This window comes from Typopeltis vanoorti, chromosome 20 (assembly GCF_054136105.1).
Source record: "Typopeltis vanoorti isolate ZY-2024b chromosome 20, IOZ_Tvanoo_1.0, whole genome shotgun sequence".
NCBI lineage: Eukaryota > Metazoa > Arthropoda > Arachnida > Uropygi > Thelyphonidae > Typopeltis > Typopeltis vanoorti.
The window spans coordinates 63016533-63035675 of NC_143568.1; the positions used below are offsets into that span (position 1 = coordinate 63016533).

The following is a 19143-nucleotide window of genomic DNA, read 5'->3' on the forward strand; positions in this document are numbered from 1 at the left end:
TCTTTTTTTTTCAGATTTTGAGGCTTCTTGACGTCTGTCCCATATAGTTTAGACCACAAGCACATGGGATGTTGCATGCTCCAGCGTGTTTGAAAAAAGCATTGTCTTCAGGCGATCTTAAAACGTGACGGACAGTCTTGACCAGATTGAACGCAACTCTGATGTAGAAAGGTTTAAAAGGTTTTGCGATCTTTTTCGACACTGTACCTGCATAAGGAATAACTATGGATGAACTGTATTGAGTGATAGTAGATTGTTGTTGTTGTGGGAGGTTGCTATGAAGAATCTTGTTGATTAAATTCCTTGGATAGCCATTTTTTATTAATATCTCTGATATATGAGTAAGTTCATCCTTCTGAGATGATGTTCGTGGCTCTATTTTTGAGCATATGTATTAGGCTGAGCTTCTGGGAAATATGATGAGTTGATTTGAAATGAAGGTAGTGTTCAGTGTGTTGGTTTGCGGTAGACTGTTAGTTTGATATGTCCATCTGCTAGTTTCTTGATTAGAGTATCCAAAAATGGTAGTTAATTATCTTTTTCTAGTTCCAAAGTGAATTGTATTTTTTGATGAAAACAATTAATTTTGGTTAAAAAGTTCAAAACAGCTGCTTTTGTGTCCCTCCAAATTATGAAGACATCATCTACATACCTCCACCACACTAAAGGTTTTGGGTCTAATTTTGAGAGGATGTCTGTTTCTAGTTTTCCATGAAAAAAAAGCTGACTGTTTTTATTAGTTGTTCATATATTGTTTTCATATCTTCATTTAGTTGTTCATATATTGTTTCATTCCATTTAAAATAATTAGATTTAAGGCAATGACGAAAAAGGACGTGGTATCTTTATTTAACAACATCCCAGTAGAAGAAGTTATCAGTATCCTATACAATCTCTTCCCTGAAGATACGGCTCACCTTTTTCGTCATTGCCTTAAATCTAATTATTTTAAATGGAATGAAACAATATATGAACAACTAAATGGCTTACTATGGGCAGTCCCCTTTTGCAGCCCTGTGCAGATCTGTTCATGGAAAAGCTAGAAACAGACATCCTCTCAAAATTAGACCCAAAACCTTTAGTGTGGTGGAGGTATGTAGATGATATCTTCATAATTTGGAGGGACACAAAAGCAGCTGTTTTGGACTTTTTAACCAAAATTAATTTTTTTCATCAAAAAATACAATTCACTTTGGAACTGGAAAAAGATAATCAACTACCATTTTTGGATACCCTAATCAAGAAACTAGCAGATGGACATATCCAACTAACAGTCTACCACAAACCAACACACATGGATGCTACCTTCATTTCAAATCAACTCACCATATTACCCAGAAGATCAGCATAATACATATGCTCAAAAATAGCGCCACGAACATTATCTCAAAAGAACTCTATGATGAACTTCTTAGACATTAATAAAAAATGGCTATCCAAGGAATTTAATCAACAAGAGTCTTCATAGCAACCCCCACAACAACAACAACAACAACAACCTACCATCACTCAATACAGTTCATTCATAGTTATTCCTTAAGCAGGTACAGTGTCGCAAAACTTTTTAAAACTTTCAATATCAGAGTTGCGTTCAAACCAGTGAAGACTGTCTGTCACGTTTTAAGATCGCCAAAAGACATTAATCCTTTTTTCAAACATGCCGGAGCGTACAACATCCCATATGCTTGTGGTCTAAACTATATAGGGCAGATGTCGAGAAACCTCAAAATCCGAAAAAAAGAACATATAGGAGATGTTAATAACAACAGAACAGACAACTCAGGTCTAGCCCATCATTTTGCGATTACTAACCATACCATTGATTGGGATAGCAGCTCCACGCTTACCTAGAAGATTTCTGTTGTAGAAATTTCAAGGAAGCCATTGTAGTCCTCCGTTCTGGAGAAAATCTTAACAGAAACCAGGGAATGATAATAGCTGACATATGGAAAACCTCAATAAGATCACTCAGTCTGTCAGAATTTAATTTCACTCAAAACTACAGAGCGTTCCGTTTTAATTTTTAATTTATACGATAGTGTTACTCCATTTTCTCTGTACTAGCCACTTTGAGTTTTTTTCTCTTACTGTTATAAGCCCTGAAGCAGCCGGACAGCCCCATCTTCAAAACTTGTTGGCATTAGATGTTTATAAATCATGGTCAATTAAAGATCAATATATATTTCATTTTAATTATATGTTTGAATGACCAAATATAATCTAAACACTTTTGGAAATCCTTAATTTAGTCCATCGTTGAAGAATATAATTCTAAAATTAAAATAAATTCCGAATTTTCAAAGAAATGATCACTACTGTCTATTGGCTATTGAGCCTAACACATTTAAGAGGTGATTAGTCCTCCACTTAACATGTTATATCAGACTGATGCTGTGGACAAGTGTTTGAGGAGAAAGAACACAGTGTTGTGCTTCTTGTACACCTTGCATTATTTGCAAACCAATAGCACATTTTGCACCATGGGTGGGCTAAGGATTTTTTTTTTTCTATTTTTATCAATTTTATATATTTTTTGTATTTTTAATTTATTTTTTACATAGTCGCTGCTCTGGAAACCAAAGTAGTCCCACCTAAAGTTGCAGTCCAAGAAAAGGATGTGAGAAAGGCTTTTCTGAAGAGCAGGAGTAGATGAAATAAATGAGAAGTTTGCTTGGTAACCTTAAAGTCAAACTATATGGAATTATTTCACTTATTCAGCTGGAGCAGATTTTTATATCCATGAGAGCAGAAAGGAAGATGAAACAGTAGCTGGGAGAAGGAACCTTCTGTAGAAAAGGAAATTTTGACAAAGTTGCAAACGCTGAAGTTTCCAAGGAAGAGAATTTCATTGTTTGGACATTTAGACTGCAGAATATCAATCTTCAGAGATAAATGATAGTTTGGGTTTCACATGATGAGTCTTAGGAGGCCATGGAGGTGCCTGTGCAATAATAACAGAAATAAAAGTGAGAGTAGTTAGTTATTAAAACTTGGAGAGCGATAAAAACAACAGGAAAATGATGAGCTGGAACAGATCAAAAAGAGCATTTTTGGTCTGGCCTCATCCTGGTCTGCAGAATTGCTTTACCATCTTTACCTCAAATGATGGAAGTTGATGCAAGAGTTCCTAAATGTAGTACAACGTGATGTGTCGCAACTTGATAATGTTTCTATGAATGTGAATGATGAAGAGAGCACTACCAAAGCAGAAATATTATTATTATTGCACAGGCACCTCCATGAAGTCCTAAGACTCATTGAGGAAGATCTAAACATATCAACATAATGTTGATTGTACCTCCTTGAAACCATTAACAGACAAAACACACAAGACTGACTTAGGCAACGCATTCCATTCATTTGCCACTCTCCAAGTGAAAAATCTAGTCCTAGATTTTTCTAGTTCATGAACAGGAAAAATGATATAAGTATGATTTGGTATAATGGTGGAGTTCCAACATTATTACATCAAGGACTTGCTCCTGTTAAACACAGGTGACAAGAATTTTTTTTTTTTTTTAATTTTAAATGTTTACCAAAACAAGAACATCTACTGTTTAAATTATTCTTTCTATCTCCAAAATATTACACTACATATATTACTACTTTTTTTATTTATTTATTATTCTCTTATCTGATTTTCTTGACTTAATTTTTCAATCTCATTTAGTGTAAAAGCATTACTGTTTGATTCATCTATAATGAAAAGTGGTTGTTTATTTGGTAAAAAGTTCTTCCTCATCACTACATGACTTGATAGTACTAAATTAGTAATTAAAAATCTCTCTCTCTCTCTCTCTCTGAATACTCTATAAAGCACCATTAGAAAATGCAGATAGTGAGATCCCATTATTGATGACTAGGATCTCATCACCTGAATTTTCTAAATGCATTTCCTACATTTTTCCAAAATGAATGAAAATGCCCAGTAAGTCAACATTTATCAATGTGTTATCAACCTGACAAAAAAATAAAGAAATTATATATTTTTACTATGTCAGTACAATAAACAATTTACATTTGGAATCAGTTTTCTAGCCACACATGCAAATTAAAATCAGAAATTGAAAATGGATTTAAAAATTCAAATCAGATAATACATACTTTACTGAAGGAAGACTGGGTAACATGTACTTTACTAAAAACACTAATTTCCCATGCATCTGTCAATAAGCTAGGCACCTGAAGATACATATGTAATAATAAGTGTCGACCCATATTACTCTTGCTGCTGTAATCAAAAACAGGATTTTAAGCTTCAGTAATAAGGACACTGCTAAAATTATTGCTTAAACTGCTAGATGGTTAACATTGATAAATCATCAAAAATTCACAACAATTTCTAAAATTTTCAAATTTATTCTCAGGGACTGTAATAAAATGACAAGCATCTTATAGAGCATTCACAAAAGAGTGAAATTTTAAATGCAAATATTTTTGAAACCAAATTACTGATGACCATATTTTGTCTCTAAAGCAGGGTTTCTGGATTATGCAAGAAAATAAATAAAAAAAAACACATAAAATCAATAAATTTTATTGATTTTATGTAAAATTAAATTTAGTCCACACAGTATAAATGTACTATAGGTTTACAATTAAATCATTTGTGGGTGGGAGCTACATAAAATATATACAAATTAATGTATTTATTAATTTGTATATATTTACAAATTTGTAAATATAATTTGTAAATATATACAAATAATTAATGTATTTATTACAAAGAACATTTGTAATAAACATTAATTATTACTTAGCTTCATCATAGTAAGGAAATTATGCTAGTTTCAGCTGAGAACAAAAATTCTGAACAGAATTTTTGTTCTCAGCATTTCCCAGTGTTTATTTTACTTTATTTTATTGCAATTTGTATGCTAGAGAGGTATTGGCATTTTTTTTACTTTGACTTCTGAAGATGAAGTAAATCACACATGAGAATAATGGTTAATACTCAGAAGAGGCTTCGGGATATTTTGAGGAGACCAACAAAAATTCATAATGCATGCTGCAAACACATCAGAACACATAAGTCAAGGAAACAAATTGAATAACAAATATGCAGAAATAAGAAATAAGAATATGTTATTTGCATTTCATATTTATTTTTAATATTCAGTTGAAGCAAAGAAAAGCTGTAATAGGGAGAACTATTTTCATGTACAACAGATTTACTGCCTGCTCTGGTACACAGTTAAAAATAATCCATTGTTGATTTTCATTCTCTTACTTACTTATTCTTCTTCACTCCATTGGGAGCATAGGGCCTTGATCGCAGATCTCCATCTGATTCTGTTTTGTGCTCCTTGCTTCATCTGTGTCCAGATCTTTCCAATCTTTCTGAGGTCTTCATCTTTGGACTACCACTCTTTCTCCTTCCTTGCAAATTCCACTCTAATGCTTGTTTGACTTCGTCCTTTTCAGGTTTTCTTAGTACATGCCCTTTCCATCTCTATTTTCTCTGATTGATGTCAAACATTATTAGGTTTTTTTGCCATAACTCTTTATTGGATATCTTTTCTAGCCAATTTATTTGTAGAATTCTTCTTACAGATTTATTTATAAAGCTCTGAAGTTTTTTCCTAATTGCCTTTGTTGTTGTCATCCATGTTTCTGATGCACAGAGTAGAAGTGATTTGATATTTGTATTAAATAACCTGATTTTGTTTTTTAAACCTATTTGCTTTGATCTCCATATTTTCCCTAACATGTTAAAAAATATCTGTGCTCCTGCTCCTCCCTGTTTGTTTATTATTGATCCTAGGTAATTCAAGTTCTCCACGGTTTCTAAAATTTTACCATCCAGTACTATGTCTTCTTTTTGTTTATTATTTATTTTTAATCCAACAATCTTAATCAAGGCTTCTTCATTGCGTTTTATTGTTTCGTTTTCATATGTTGTTGGGTATGCCAGTAAACATATATCATCTGTATTCCAATGTATTCCTTTTGTGTTTTTCATGGCATTTCTCATAACCCAATCTACAACAATAAGAAATATTGTTGGGGAGAGAATGCAACCCTGTCTGCATATGATTTGTATTTTATATTTTTCATATTTTTTTAACTATGTTGATAATTTTACATGGTATACCATAATATGACATTAATTTCCATATTACTTTTCTGTCAATGCTATAAAAAAAGTTGATATAAAGATTTCAATGCAATTCTATTGACTGTTCTATTATTATTCTTAGTGTTGCTATTTGATCTATGCCAAATATTAGTGTTGCTATTTGATCAATTTAGAGCCAACATGACTTGTTGGCTCTAAATCCTGCTTGTGTTTCTCTTAGCTTTTGGTCTATTTCTTTTTTTTATTCTGTCTAGTATTATTGTTGTTAGTATTTCACTTGTTGTGTTTAATAATGATATTCCTCTCCAATTATTGCAATCAGTAAAATCTCCTTTTTTTGGTATTTTGATCAGTAACTCAATATTCCATTCACCTTCCTATTCTTCCAGCATCTATATTTGGTTAAGAAAAAATTGTTAGAGTATATTCACTGTTAAATCTATATCTGCTTTTAATAGTTCATTTGATATACCATCTATACCAGCTGCTTTTCCACTTTCACATTCTTTTAGTGCTTTTTGTATTTCACTTTTTTTTTTAAAAATTTCTTTAGTGACTATTTTTAATATTTTTTTAATTTTCTTTCTGGTATTTGAATTTCTTTTTCAGATTTTTCTCTATTCATTATCTATGAAGTATTCCACCCATCTTTCTATTTTGTTTTTATTATTTATTTTCTTGTTTGTCTTTAATAATATCTCCTCTTCTTCTTCTTTCTTGCCTATCATTGTTCTTGTAATATTATATAATATTTTAGTATCACCTCTATTAGCTGCAATTTCTGCCTCATTTAGTAGGTTTTCAATAAACTCTCTCTTATCTTTTCCTTGCATTTTTCTTAATCTCTTTATGTATTTCTTTATTTTCTTATATTTCTCTTGTAAGCTGATGTTATTCTCATCTTGTATTATTTTTTTCCTCAATTTTGAGTTTTGTGCGTGAAGATATCCATTCTTTGTCTTTTCTTCTACTCACTTCTACTTCTACGCACTCCTAGTATTTTTTCTGCAGCTTCAAGGTATATGTTTCTAATACAAGTCCATATTTCTTTTATGCTTCTGCATTCTTCATGTTTGTTATGTCTAGTCTGAGTAAGAACTTAATTTTCATTTTCTGGTTCTCATTAAAACTAATTAAAAGATGAAGAAATCTTTTTAATAATAATTTAATGCAAATATTTTATTCTCAGCAAATGCTAAGAATAAATTATTTAATCACAGCATAGAAATTTCAATCTTCTTTCAAGATGACTGTTGCCTTTATATACAATTAAAGAGAAAATAAAATAGAATAAGAATAACAGTTATAGTGCATGTTACATTTTCAACTGTTATTTTATTTTCGCTTTAACTGTAACTATGCATCAACAATGGTTGATGATTGGATACAGTTAAAGAGAATATAATGACAGAAGAATTTATTCTCGGCATATGTGAATCTTTTAATTAGTTTTAGTCATGTACGCTACTTATGCAACAACATTTCAACATTCATAACCACGAGAGGTGACAGGAAAGTATTCCAACTTTCATTTAGTTCGCATATCAGTGAACAAACATAAAAATTACTATTACACTTAATGATAAATTCTGAATAAAAGAAAGTTTAAAGCTGAAATGGTTTGGGTGGGCCATTTTAGTAGAAAAAACAGTGACAGCTGTAACTATCTGGACATGGTAAAGCTGTATCTGTTACTGCAGTTGGAAGATAATCAGTCAAATGTGGTGTTCCAGCAAGATGGAGCACTGCCATATTGGGCTCTTACATTACAAGAATTTCTTGACATGCATTTTCCAAGGTGTTGGGTTGGGCATGGTGGACCAATTCTGTGGCCTCCATGCTCACTCAATAGTATGCAGTTTGATTTCTTCCCATGGGGAATACATGAAGGACATTGTTTACCAGACCCTTATGATCTCCCATGATGAATTGAAGACCAGAATTATTGCTGTAATAGAAACAGTTTCACTGAATGATGGAGAACACTTGGAGGGAAATTGATTATTGCTTAGACAGTTTACATGCCACAAAAGTTGCAAATGTTGAAGTTGTTTAGCATTCTGCAATATTGATTCCATAGTAAAAACTTTATGAGTTACACTTTCATATTCTGTAAGCAGTTTTATTTTGTAGTTTCCAGTTTGAAAATCATAAATTATACCACAGAAACCCAGAATAATTTAGAATCACGCTACACGTTAAAAAACGAAAGGAAAACTTCTGCATACATACATATATATATATATATATATATATATATATTATTAAGTTGTATGAAGAATAAAATTTGTATTATTTTATTGCCAGCCTGGTTGGCTGAGTGGTTAGTGCATTCGCTCTCCAGCCAAAAGGCTTGGGGTTCGAATCCTCCTGTGGGCATGCATGTTTGTGTTTGTCTGTGAAAATACTACTGGTGGTGGTGGGTGGTAGGTGGTGTTGGTATAATTGTGGTTCCTGGTAGATGGTGGAGACAGAGTTGTACAGTAGTTGCTCTCCCTCGATGAGTCTTTGGACTCCCTGGAGGTGTCATGTAATAATAATAATAATTAAAAATTACAAAATTAAATTACCTTTTTGAAGAAATTTAAAAACACAGGATATATTTGATAAAATATGTGTAAAAATGTATAAGGTTATACAGACTGCTAAAAAATGACTATGCTCATTAACACGGGAAGTGTTTCACACATTTATTGTACTGATGGGCCTTCTCATTGCTGTTTGTGTGCCACTTATGCATCATGCAGACAGGCTGAACTGATGATGCAAAGTTTATACAGCATGTTACTTGCAACTCTTTTGATAGCATTTTATTGCCACTTGTTTGTGTGCTGCTTCCATGTCGTTGCAATTTCAAATGCAACCAAACAAACACTTATTTCATGTAATTGAATATTGTGACAAATATTAGGACAATTGTGTTTTAGTTAGTTGCTGTGTTTGGCAGTGCAACAAATGGTTTTTCTTGAGTCTATGCAGCATAGTTTCTGTGGGAGGGGACATGTGTTTCATTAGGTAGTGTCGTTTTTATCCCAGTTATCTTTAACTGCACTATTTGCTGACAATATATTAGACAAATGTCTAATATATTGCAAATGTCTCTATATCTTATTCAGTGATACAATAAAACTACTTTTTTTCTCATCTGCAGTATAGTGGCTGTTAGTGATTTATATTTTGCAAACAAATCTCTTTCCATCTGTTCATAAGTTTTTTTTTTAATTATGTCTGTCATAAATGCAAATACGAAAGTCTAGAGTTTATAGGATTACATATTCTTCACTCTACTTCCAGATACTTATAACACAAGCACACATAATCTCACAGATGTAAATGATTCATAATCCATTTTACAGTACTGAAAGTATTCACGCTTATTTTTTCTCTTCCTTATATTTGCTATTCTTTACATCCTTTAGTAAATTAAGTATAGTAACTAATAATCAAATACATAATTCTCTTTAATTATTGTTTTTTTAATATATTCTGAAAAAAAAACATTCCTTTTCACCTATCCCCCCCCTCTCCTCAATACAAGATTAGCTACAATAGAAGAAACTGTTATGAAAAGTGGCACATTCAACAACATGCAGAAATGGATGCCGCTAATTTTGTTCACTTTGCCAGAAGGTTAGGTTTGCAGTAAGTGAGCTACTACTGCCCTGATGTGAATATGTTAAAGAAATGGTCTTCTAAACTGTTTTGGGAATCTTACCAATCTTTTTAAACTCTTCTAAATAAAGAAGGGTGACATTTTCACCACTAGACATTTACTTGCGAAATGACTGAATAAAAATGAGTCTATCAGTGTTTTTGCTATTTTTCTGCTTCTTGTTCATTTTGTCTGATATTTTCATGATTGCTGAACATGATTTAGAGTATCAAGAAGGCCTTGGTAATTTTGAAAACAAATGATTTGTATTCAAAAGTTGGAGATTAATTTAGTACCAGAGCTCCCTATCCATCAAATAACCACACATGGATCCCATTATCAAGTAAACAACAAATGCACTTGGGAAGTGTGATAACATACTGGCAATACAGCATGCAATGTTAACCTTTAAATTAACCTTACTAGCTGACAGATCATGGCTGAGTCATCCAGGACTGCTGATCCCACCAAAGCAGTAGATGCACATCGCAAGGATCTGCCTCTTCAGATGTTCACAGATCGCAATGCATAGCAAATGCAGTGCAAGGATGGTGGATTCAGTGATGGTGATTTAGAGATAGGAAAGCAAAACACACAAAATAATGCAAATTAATATTTTGTGAGGAAATGTCACATCTTTCATCATAATTAATATGTATGACTTGAATAGGAATAATTATTTTAACAAAAGTTTTTATTTAATCATATGTTTTATTTATTGAACAAAAAATGAAAGAGTTTGAGAACAGGAATCAAACCTTGGAGATTCAGTGGCAAACTGAAGAAAACATTGATTGATTCTGCCAGCGAGGCATGTGGTGAGGTTGTCTGCAACGATAAAAAAATCAGAACTCCCTGGTGGACACAGGAAGTTAAAGAAGCAGTGAAGGAAAAGAAGAAAGCATATCAAAAGTTCCTGTCAAATAAGTCAGCTTGTGCTCTTAGAGAAAACAGAGACAAATGCAAGAATGCTAAACACTGTGTAAAACTAGTTAAACAAAAGTCATGGGAGGACTTTTGCAAGAATATAGAAAATAAATATCAAGAAGGTGGCAAAATATTCTGGAGGTTGTTGAAGAAGCTTAGGAATGAAGGAAGGAGTGCTGTAAAAGGAGTTAGAGATGATGAAGGTGACATGAAAACGGGAGAAAAAGATATCCTTGAAGTATGGAGTAATTACTTTGAAAAACTGCTAAATGAAACAAGCAGTGATGACAGCACAGTGGTAAAAAACACTGACCAGGCATGCAGTCAGGAATACATGTCCATACTTGAAGTAGAAAAAGCCATCAAAGGCTTGAAATATGGAAAAGCTGCAGGAGTAGATGATTTTCGACCAGAAATGCTGAAGTATGGTGGTATAAGAGTCTTACAGTGGCTGCACTGCATAGTTCAGAAAGCCTGGACAGAGGGACGAATTCCCGATGATTGGAGTAGAGCTCTCATAGTACCCATATATAAAAAGAGAAATAAAACTGAATGTGAGAATTACAGAGGTATTTTCCTACTGAGTGTTCCTGGCAAGATTTATGCAAGTATACTCGAGAAACAGTTGAGAAGAATTGTGGAAGAAAAGCTTGGTGAAGAACAAGCTGGATTCAGGCCAAATAGAGGGTGTCAGAATCAGATCTTCACTTTACGACAAATAGTCGAGAAAGCATGGGAATATAACAAAGATCTGTATTTAAGTTTTGTCGATTTGGAAAAGGCATATGACAAGGTGCCAGGAGAGAAGCTATTCAATACGCTGCAGTTATATGGTGTCAATGGGGCATTATATCAAGCAATACTTAGTCTTTATTTGAGTTGCAAGTCAGCAGTTAGAATTGAAGGAAGTACAGGAAGATGGTTTAATGTTAAATCTGGTGTGAGACAAGGATGTACATTATCCCTCTCTGTTATTCATTATCCATATGGATCACATTATGAAAGAAAATGGTATTAAACATGATATCAAAATTGGAGATGTTAATGTCAGCTCTTTGCTTTATGCGGATGATGTTATACTTCTAAATAAATCCGCTACAAGTCTGCAAGATTCTCTGACTAAATTGAATAGCTGTTGTAATAGATATGGTATGAAGGTCAGCAATAAAAAGACAAAGACAATGAAAATAGGCAGAATCATTTAAGATGTCAACTGTGTTGTGAATGGAGAATCTGCGGAACAAGTAAAACATTTCAGCTACTTAGGTACGATTTTTACTGAAGATGGTAAATTAAATATAGAAATAGACAACAGAATCAAACAAGCTGGTATGGTGGGAAGTCAATTGAATAAATTCATATGGAATAAGAGAGAAATTAGTCGAAACACTAAATTAGCTGTATACAAGACAGTGTTCAAACCAATTTTAACTTATGGATTTGAGAGCTGGGTAAGAAGTAAAACACTTGACCAAAGACTAGAGACCGCAGATATGAGAGTCCTGAGAAAGATTAGAGGCATGAACAGATGGCATCAATGGCTATATCATATTAAAAACGAGGATATTAGGAAAGAACTTGACATTGTCAGCATCCAGGAATGCGTTAGCAGAGCTAATCTCAGGTGGTATGGTCACTTAAACAGAATGGGCGAAGAAAGATTAGCAAAACAAGTGTTCTCTGACAGGTTGGCAGGAAAACTTATACGTGGATTGATAAGGTACAAAGTGCCTTACACAATAGAAATATAAGATCTGATAATGTTGGAGTCTTGACAAGTAACAGACTGATTTGGAGGAAAATTGTAGATAGGAAGTTAGTAATGATGTAATTTTTTTCATGTAGTACTATCATATCCTGTACACCCCTTGAGGGTACATGGCAGGAATTTGATGATGATGATGATGTTTTATTTAATGCTTATGGTGTGGTTTTAACCAATGTTTTAGGAAGAGCAGGATGATACTTTAAATGATTCCATTAAAAGATATTACAATAATTTCATCCATATGTAAAAATTACAATTGTGAAAAATGGCAACATGTCAATTATCATTTGTTTCAAGTGGTTAGGCATATCTTTTTTTCCAACCAGCATGCAGTGGGTTTGAATTCTGCCACAGCATGGATGTCTGTGATTGTCCTTAGGTGGGAGATGATTTTCAACACTTAGTGTAAGTCTACTATCCCTGCTTACTGGAAGCCTGAAGAAGTTTAGAAAAGCATTGTTTGGTCTTAGAGCAGAGTTTTTACTATACAAAAAATAAATAAAAATACAAAAAAGACTTCCTTAGACCACCCACAATAGTAACATACCAAATAAGTTTACAAAAAACTTTTCACAGGTGAGTGTCACATGAAAAAATAATTACTTTGAAAGACTATTTAATAAAACAAGCAATGACAGAATAGTTTAGAAAATATTCAAGAGAAATGTAATCAGCAATACATATCAATATGCAAAGTAGAAAAAGCCATATTTGACAGAAATGCTGAAATATGGAGGTATAAAAGCTTTATAGTGGATGCCCTGTAATTAAGAAAGTATGATCTAAAGATTGAATTTGGGATGATTGAAAAAGAGATGTCACAGTAATCATTAATGCAAAGGGAAATGAACTGTATGTGGAAATTATAGAGGAATTTCCATATAGAATGTTCTAGTTAAGATTTACACAAGCATACTCTAACAGAAAAGTGCACAAAAGTAACATGCAGAATAAGCAAAGCTGGTTTGGTGAGGAGCCAGATGAATATATTAATATGAAATAAGAGAGAACATAGCTAAGATTGGTTTAAATAGGATCAGGAAGGAACAGATGCACTCACTACTTCAACAGGCAAACTATTCCACTCCCTCATGGATCTATGAGACAAAAATCTAGCTCTTATCCTTTTCACAACTATACATGAACTTAACTTCCACGGATGCATCCTGGTACTCTCCTCACCTTCCTTATAATGAAAAATTTTATCAACCAATATCCTATAATGCCCTCTCAAAAGTTTATAGACTTCTATCATATCACTCCTTTTTCTTCTATCTACCAGTGCCTGCAGCCTACATACTCTAAAATCTATCCTTGTAACCTATATTTCACAATCCAGATATCATATTTGCAATGTTTCTTTGCAGCCTTTCCACACCTTCTTTATCCCTTTTGGAACCCAGGAGACCGAATCTGCACATAGTAGTCCAGGTGCAGTTGTATCAAGGCCTTATAGAGAGGCAAACTGACTTCCATATTCTTACAAGTCAATGTTCACTTCAACATTACAACTATCCTCTGAGTTGGTTGTATTTGCAATTTTTGTTATGTGACCTTTGAACTTCAAATTTCTACCCACCATAATTCCTAGAGCAAACCACTGAGGATCTCTTGTCAGCCCCTTTCCAATATCATTAATGTAGATAAATGCAACAACGGTCCAAGGACTGATCCCTTGGCACACCACTGGTCACCTTAAATCTAGTAGATTAACATTCCCCATGTACCACTTTTTGATACCTATCCATCAGCTACCCACTTATCCAAGCTAATTGTTTATATTCCAATCACATCTTCTCTAGTTTATGCAACTTCCTTTCATGTGATATCCTATCAAACACCTTAACAAAGTCCAATAATGTCATAATGAATCCTTTCACTTTATCCAACTCAGCCATAATATTATTATAAAATATGAGCAAATTGCTCAGAACATGACACCCTTTTAGTAAACCCATGCTGTCTATTTTGTTCACCCATTTCTGTATATGAATTCTTACTAACCTTTTAAGATCTTTACAATTACTCCAGAGATATTGACAGGTTGATAGTTACACACATCATTCTTTGCACCACCATTGTGCAATGGGATTATCATACATTCATTCTATTCTGTGGGATTTTTCCTGAGAGCTAACACTCAAATTATAAAACATGTCAAATGCCTAGACAGTTTGGCTGAACATTCCTTTAGCACACATGCTGACAACCCATCTGTTCTAACTGCCAAATTCTTATGCAGGCTATGCAACAGCTATAAAACTTATAAACTATACCTCTATCTCTTCATTCAATGTCATGTTAGCATCGTGCACTGTGTTACATATACCTTGATAGATGCTGGTAAAGTGATAACTCATTATTTGAACTACCTCATCTGCTTCTGATACTAGGGTACCGTCTACATTCAGTAAAGTTATTCTTCCACTTTCATTTATTCTTTTACTTGTAGCATAATGATAAAATTCTTTTGGGTGGCCTTTAGTCTATTCAGCCAATTTCTTTTCTTACTCTTACTTAGCTTTCCATGCAATATTTTGCCAGCCTGGATGGCCGAGTGGTTAGCATATCTGCTCTCCAGCCAAAAGGCTGCAGGTTTGAATCCCGCCATGGATGTTTGTGATTGTCTGTGAAAATACTAGTGGTGGTAGTGGGCGGTAGATGGCGTTGGTGTGATGGTAGTTGCGGCTCTTTGTAGAGTTGGTGGACTGAGTGGAGACAGAGAGTTGTAGAGTGGGTGCCCTCCCTCGATGAGTCTTTGGGACTCCCTAGAGGTGTCACGTAATAATAATAATAATAATACTCATAAGTTTTCTGACCTGAGTTTTATATATTTCATAACTTCTCTCACTTTTATTCTCACAGTATTCCTTCCGCATCATCATTTTCTTATGGATCTCTTGTTTAATGAGATTGCACATCCATTTCACTTTTTTCTTTGAACTCTAGGGACAAATTCAGATACTGCATCATTTAAGCATTCTTTTGAAAGTTCTCTACACTGCAGATATAGTTCCCATTCAACAACTGATACCATGGAATCAAAGATAATATTCTTCTGAGTTTGTCATAATTTCCAGATTTGTGGTTCACCATATAACCTGTCCTGCTTGGAATATTCATATAGTTGGCCACTTCCCAGGTCAGTATGGCATGATTACTGTCACCAACTGGTGGCAAAATAGCACATCCTGAACTGAGACACCGTCTGACACTATGATAAAATCTGACAATTTGTCCTTGAGTTGCTTCTTTCATGTGCTGCTTGAGAAAATTATCATGCAAAAGCTCAATAAATTCTCCTTTGTTCTTATGAGTTTTCACTGATACCAATTAATATTTGGATAATTTAAGTCACCTATAATAATTACTAGTTTAGTACTCATCTGGGTAATATGGTGATGCATTTCCTCATCCCCAGCAAATTATGAGGAGATCTACGGCAAAACAAACCCCACCATATATTTCATCCTGTTAACCTCCACTTAGGGGTGCTTAAGAGTCAAAGCTGTATAACTGAAGAAATAGGGAGAACCGACCAGGGCTTCTGACCTAATGTCCAATCTTCACCTTCTCATGGTGCACTCTGTTGGGCATCTACTTGGATACTGAACAAATGAGGATGGGCTGGGAATTTGGGATTTAGATAAACCAAATTGCATTCTCATTAGTTAAACCAAAATAAAAAATGATGGTACAACATGACAAAATTTCATGCCAGCTGGGGCGTTGCCCGGTTAAACAAGGCCCCCGTTGTTTTCGATAGGGAACCAGGGCGAACAGCGAAAAGTCAGCTACTGGAACAAATCTGAAAACAAACCCCAACTCAACATCACCAGAGTTAAAGATTGGTACTATCAACGTAAGAAGCCTGAATGGCAAAGAAATGGAGCTAGCTGAGGAATTAGATAAGTACCAGATCGACATAATAAGGGTGACTGAAACAAAAAAGACCAAAACTGGTGAGATCTTTCTAAGCAATAAATACAAAATGTTATATTCAGGCAATGACAATCAAGGAAAAGAAGGAGTAGCCATAGTATTCAACACAAAATACGAGGCTAATCTTCTTGAATGGCAGTCAGTCTCAAGTAGAGTAATGTGGGCAAATATGAGAATGGGGAACTGGACAATGAGACTTATTTGTGCCTATGGTCCCACAGAAGGTTCTACTAAGGTACTTTTCCAACTGAAAAAAGAAGACCTGGAAGACCAATAGACAATGAGCCTGGAATCAATGTCAACGGTTTAAACATAAATAATATCAAATATGCAGATGATCTCGTCCTTATTGCAAGAACCCCAAATGAACTACAAAAGTTGATCAACAAGCTAAACGAAACCTGTAAAACATATGACATGACAATAAATATACAAAAGACAAAAGTGATGAAAATAGGGAGGAACAGAACTACCATCTCAGCCACCCTAAACGGAGAACAATTAGAGCAAGTAGACAACTTCATATACCTTGGATCAAAACTAACAGAAACAATAGATGAACTCAAAACAATCAAACACAGAATAGCGATAGGATGGACCACCGTGGGAAAATTACAGAAAATCTGGAAAACAAACAAGATATCTAAACAAGCCAAAATCAAATTATATGAAGCAGTAATTATACCAACAGTCATCTATGGAGCAGAAGTGTGGACAGTTAAAAAAAGAGAGGAAAAAAAACTGCTGGCATTTGAAATGAAATGCTTAAGAAAAATAAATAGAACAAGTTGGATAGAAAAGAAAACAAACATCACAGTCAGACAAGAACTATTGTATAAAAAGACAATAATAGAAAAAATTAGAAAACAACAACTGAGATGGTTTGGACACACTGTACGCATGGATGCAGACAGACTTCCTAACGTCCTAATCAATACATTTCCAACTGAAAAAAGAAGACCTGGAAGACCAAGAATTACCTGGCTGAAATTAATAAAGAACATCTCGGGATGCAGAACATATAAGGAACTTTTTCGAACAGCAAGGAATAGAGAAGACCGGAAGATCCTGATCAAAAGAAGACTCAACCCGTCTTAGACGGAAGAGAAGAGAAAAAGAAGAGAAGTGGAGGAATTTTTTGAGGCTTTAGAAAAAGCAACTGACACAATGAAAAAGGAAAAGTAGGTCCTTGTTGGGGATATAAATAGCAGAGTAGGAAATGATTGTGAGACATACAAAAATATTTTGGGAAAATTTGGATAAAAGAGCAAAGCTAATAATAATGGCAAATATCTGTTGGATTTTTACTCAGAACATGGACTGGTTATTACTAACACCATGTTCCAACATAAAAATGTGCACAAATTCACATGAAGGGAAGAGGCAAGGAATAAGAAAAGTCTCATTGACTATATTATTGTTGATAGTGATGTTTTCTCCCTGGTACAGGACACCAGAGTGAACAGAGCATTTGAAATTGGAAGTGATCACTATTTAGTCTTGAGCAGGATAAAATTGAATTTCATATTGAAAAGAATAACATGTAAGAAAGTTTTAAAGCGAATAAAAGTTGAGCAGCTCTCAGATGCGAACTGTAGACTAAAATACACAAAGATTACTGAAGAAAAAATGAAAGAGTTTGAGAACCTTGGAGATTCAGTGGCAAACTCTGAAGAAAACATTGATTGATTCTGCCAGAGAGGCATGTGGTGAGGTTGTCTGCAAGGATAAAAAAATCAGAACTCCCTGGTGGATACAGGAAGTTAAAGAGGCAGTGAAGGAAAAGAAGAAAGCATATCAAACGTTCCTGTCAAATAAGTCAGCTTTTGCTCTTAGAGAATACAGAGACAAATGTAAGAAAGCTAAACAGCATGTAAAACTAGCTAAACAAAAGTCATGGGAGGACTTTGGCAAGAACATAGAAAATAAATATCAAGAAGGTGGCAAAATATTCTGGAGGTTGTTGAAGAAGCTTAGAAATGGAGGAAAGAGTGCTGTAAAAGGAGTTAGAGATGATAAAGGTGATATGAAAACGGGAGAAAAAGATATCCTTAAAGTATGGAGTAATTACTTTGAAAAACTGCTAAATGAAACGAGCAGTGATGACAGCACAGTGGTAAAAAACACTGACCAAGCAAGCAGTCAAGAATACATATCCATACTTGAAGTAGAAAAAGCCATCAAAGGCTTGAAATGTGGAAAGGCTACAGGAGTAGATGATATTCGACCAGAAATGCTGAAGTAGGGTGGTATGAGTCTTACAGTGGCTGCACTGCATAGTTAAGAAAGCCTGGACAGAGGGACAAATTCCCGATGATTGGAGTAGAGCTCTCATAGTACCCATATATAAAAAGAGAAATAAAACTGAATGTGAGAATTACAGAGGTATTTTCCTACTGAGTGTTCCTGGTAAGATTTATGCAAGTATACTTGAGAAACAATTGAGAAGAATTGTGAAAGAAAAGCTTGGTGAAGAACAAGCTGGATTCAGGCCAAATAGAGGCTGTCAGAATCAGATCTTCACTTTACAACAATTAGTTGAGAAAGCATGGGAATATAACAAAGATCTGTATTTAAGTTTTGTCGATCTGGAAAAGGCATATGACAAGGTGGCGAGAGAGAAGCTATTCAATACGCTACAGTTATATGGTGTCAATGGGGCATTATATCAAGCAATACTTAGTCTTTATTTGAGTTGCAAGTCAGCAGTTAGAATTGAAGGAAGTACAGGAAGATTGTTTAATGTTAAATCTGGTGTGAGACAAGGATGTACAT

General features: G+C 34.1%; 1 protein-coding gene across 4 annotated transcripts in view; it reads right to left on the reverse strand.

Moving 5' to 3' along the window:
• The window catches only part of IntS1 (integrator complex subunit 1), a 664867-nt gene that overhangs the window by 116505 nt on the left and 529219 nt on the right, over positions 1–19143 (reverse strand). For 3 of the 4 annotated variants that reach the window (XM_090410538.1, XM_090410536.1, XM_090410535.1), the window contains exon 40: positions 4105–4231. In XM_090410538.1, the coding sequence (XP_090266664.1) occupies positions 4105–4231 (127 nt within the window). The remainder of the gene's footprint in view (positions 1–4104; positions 4232–19143) is intronic. The other variant, XM_090410537.1, reaches the window with a different exon arrangement.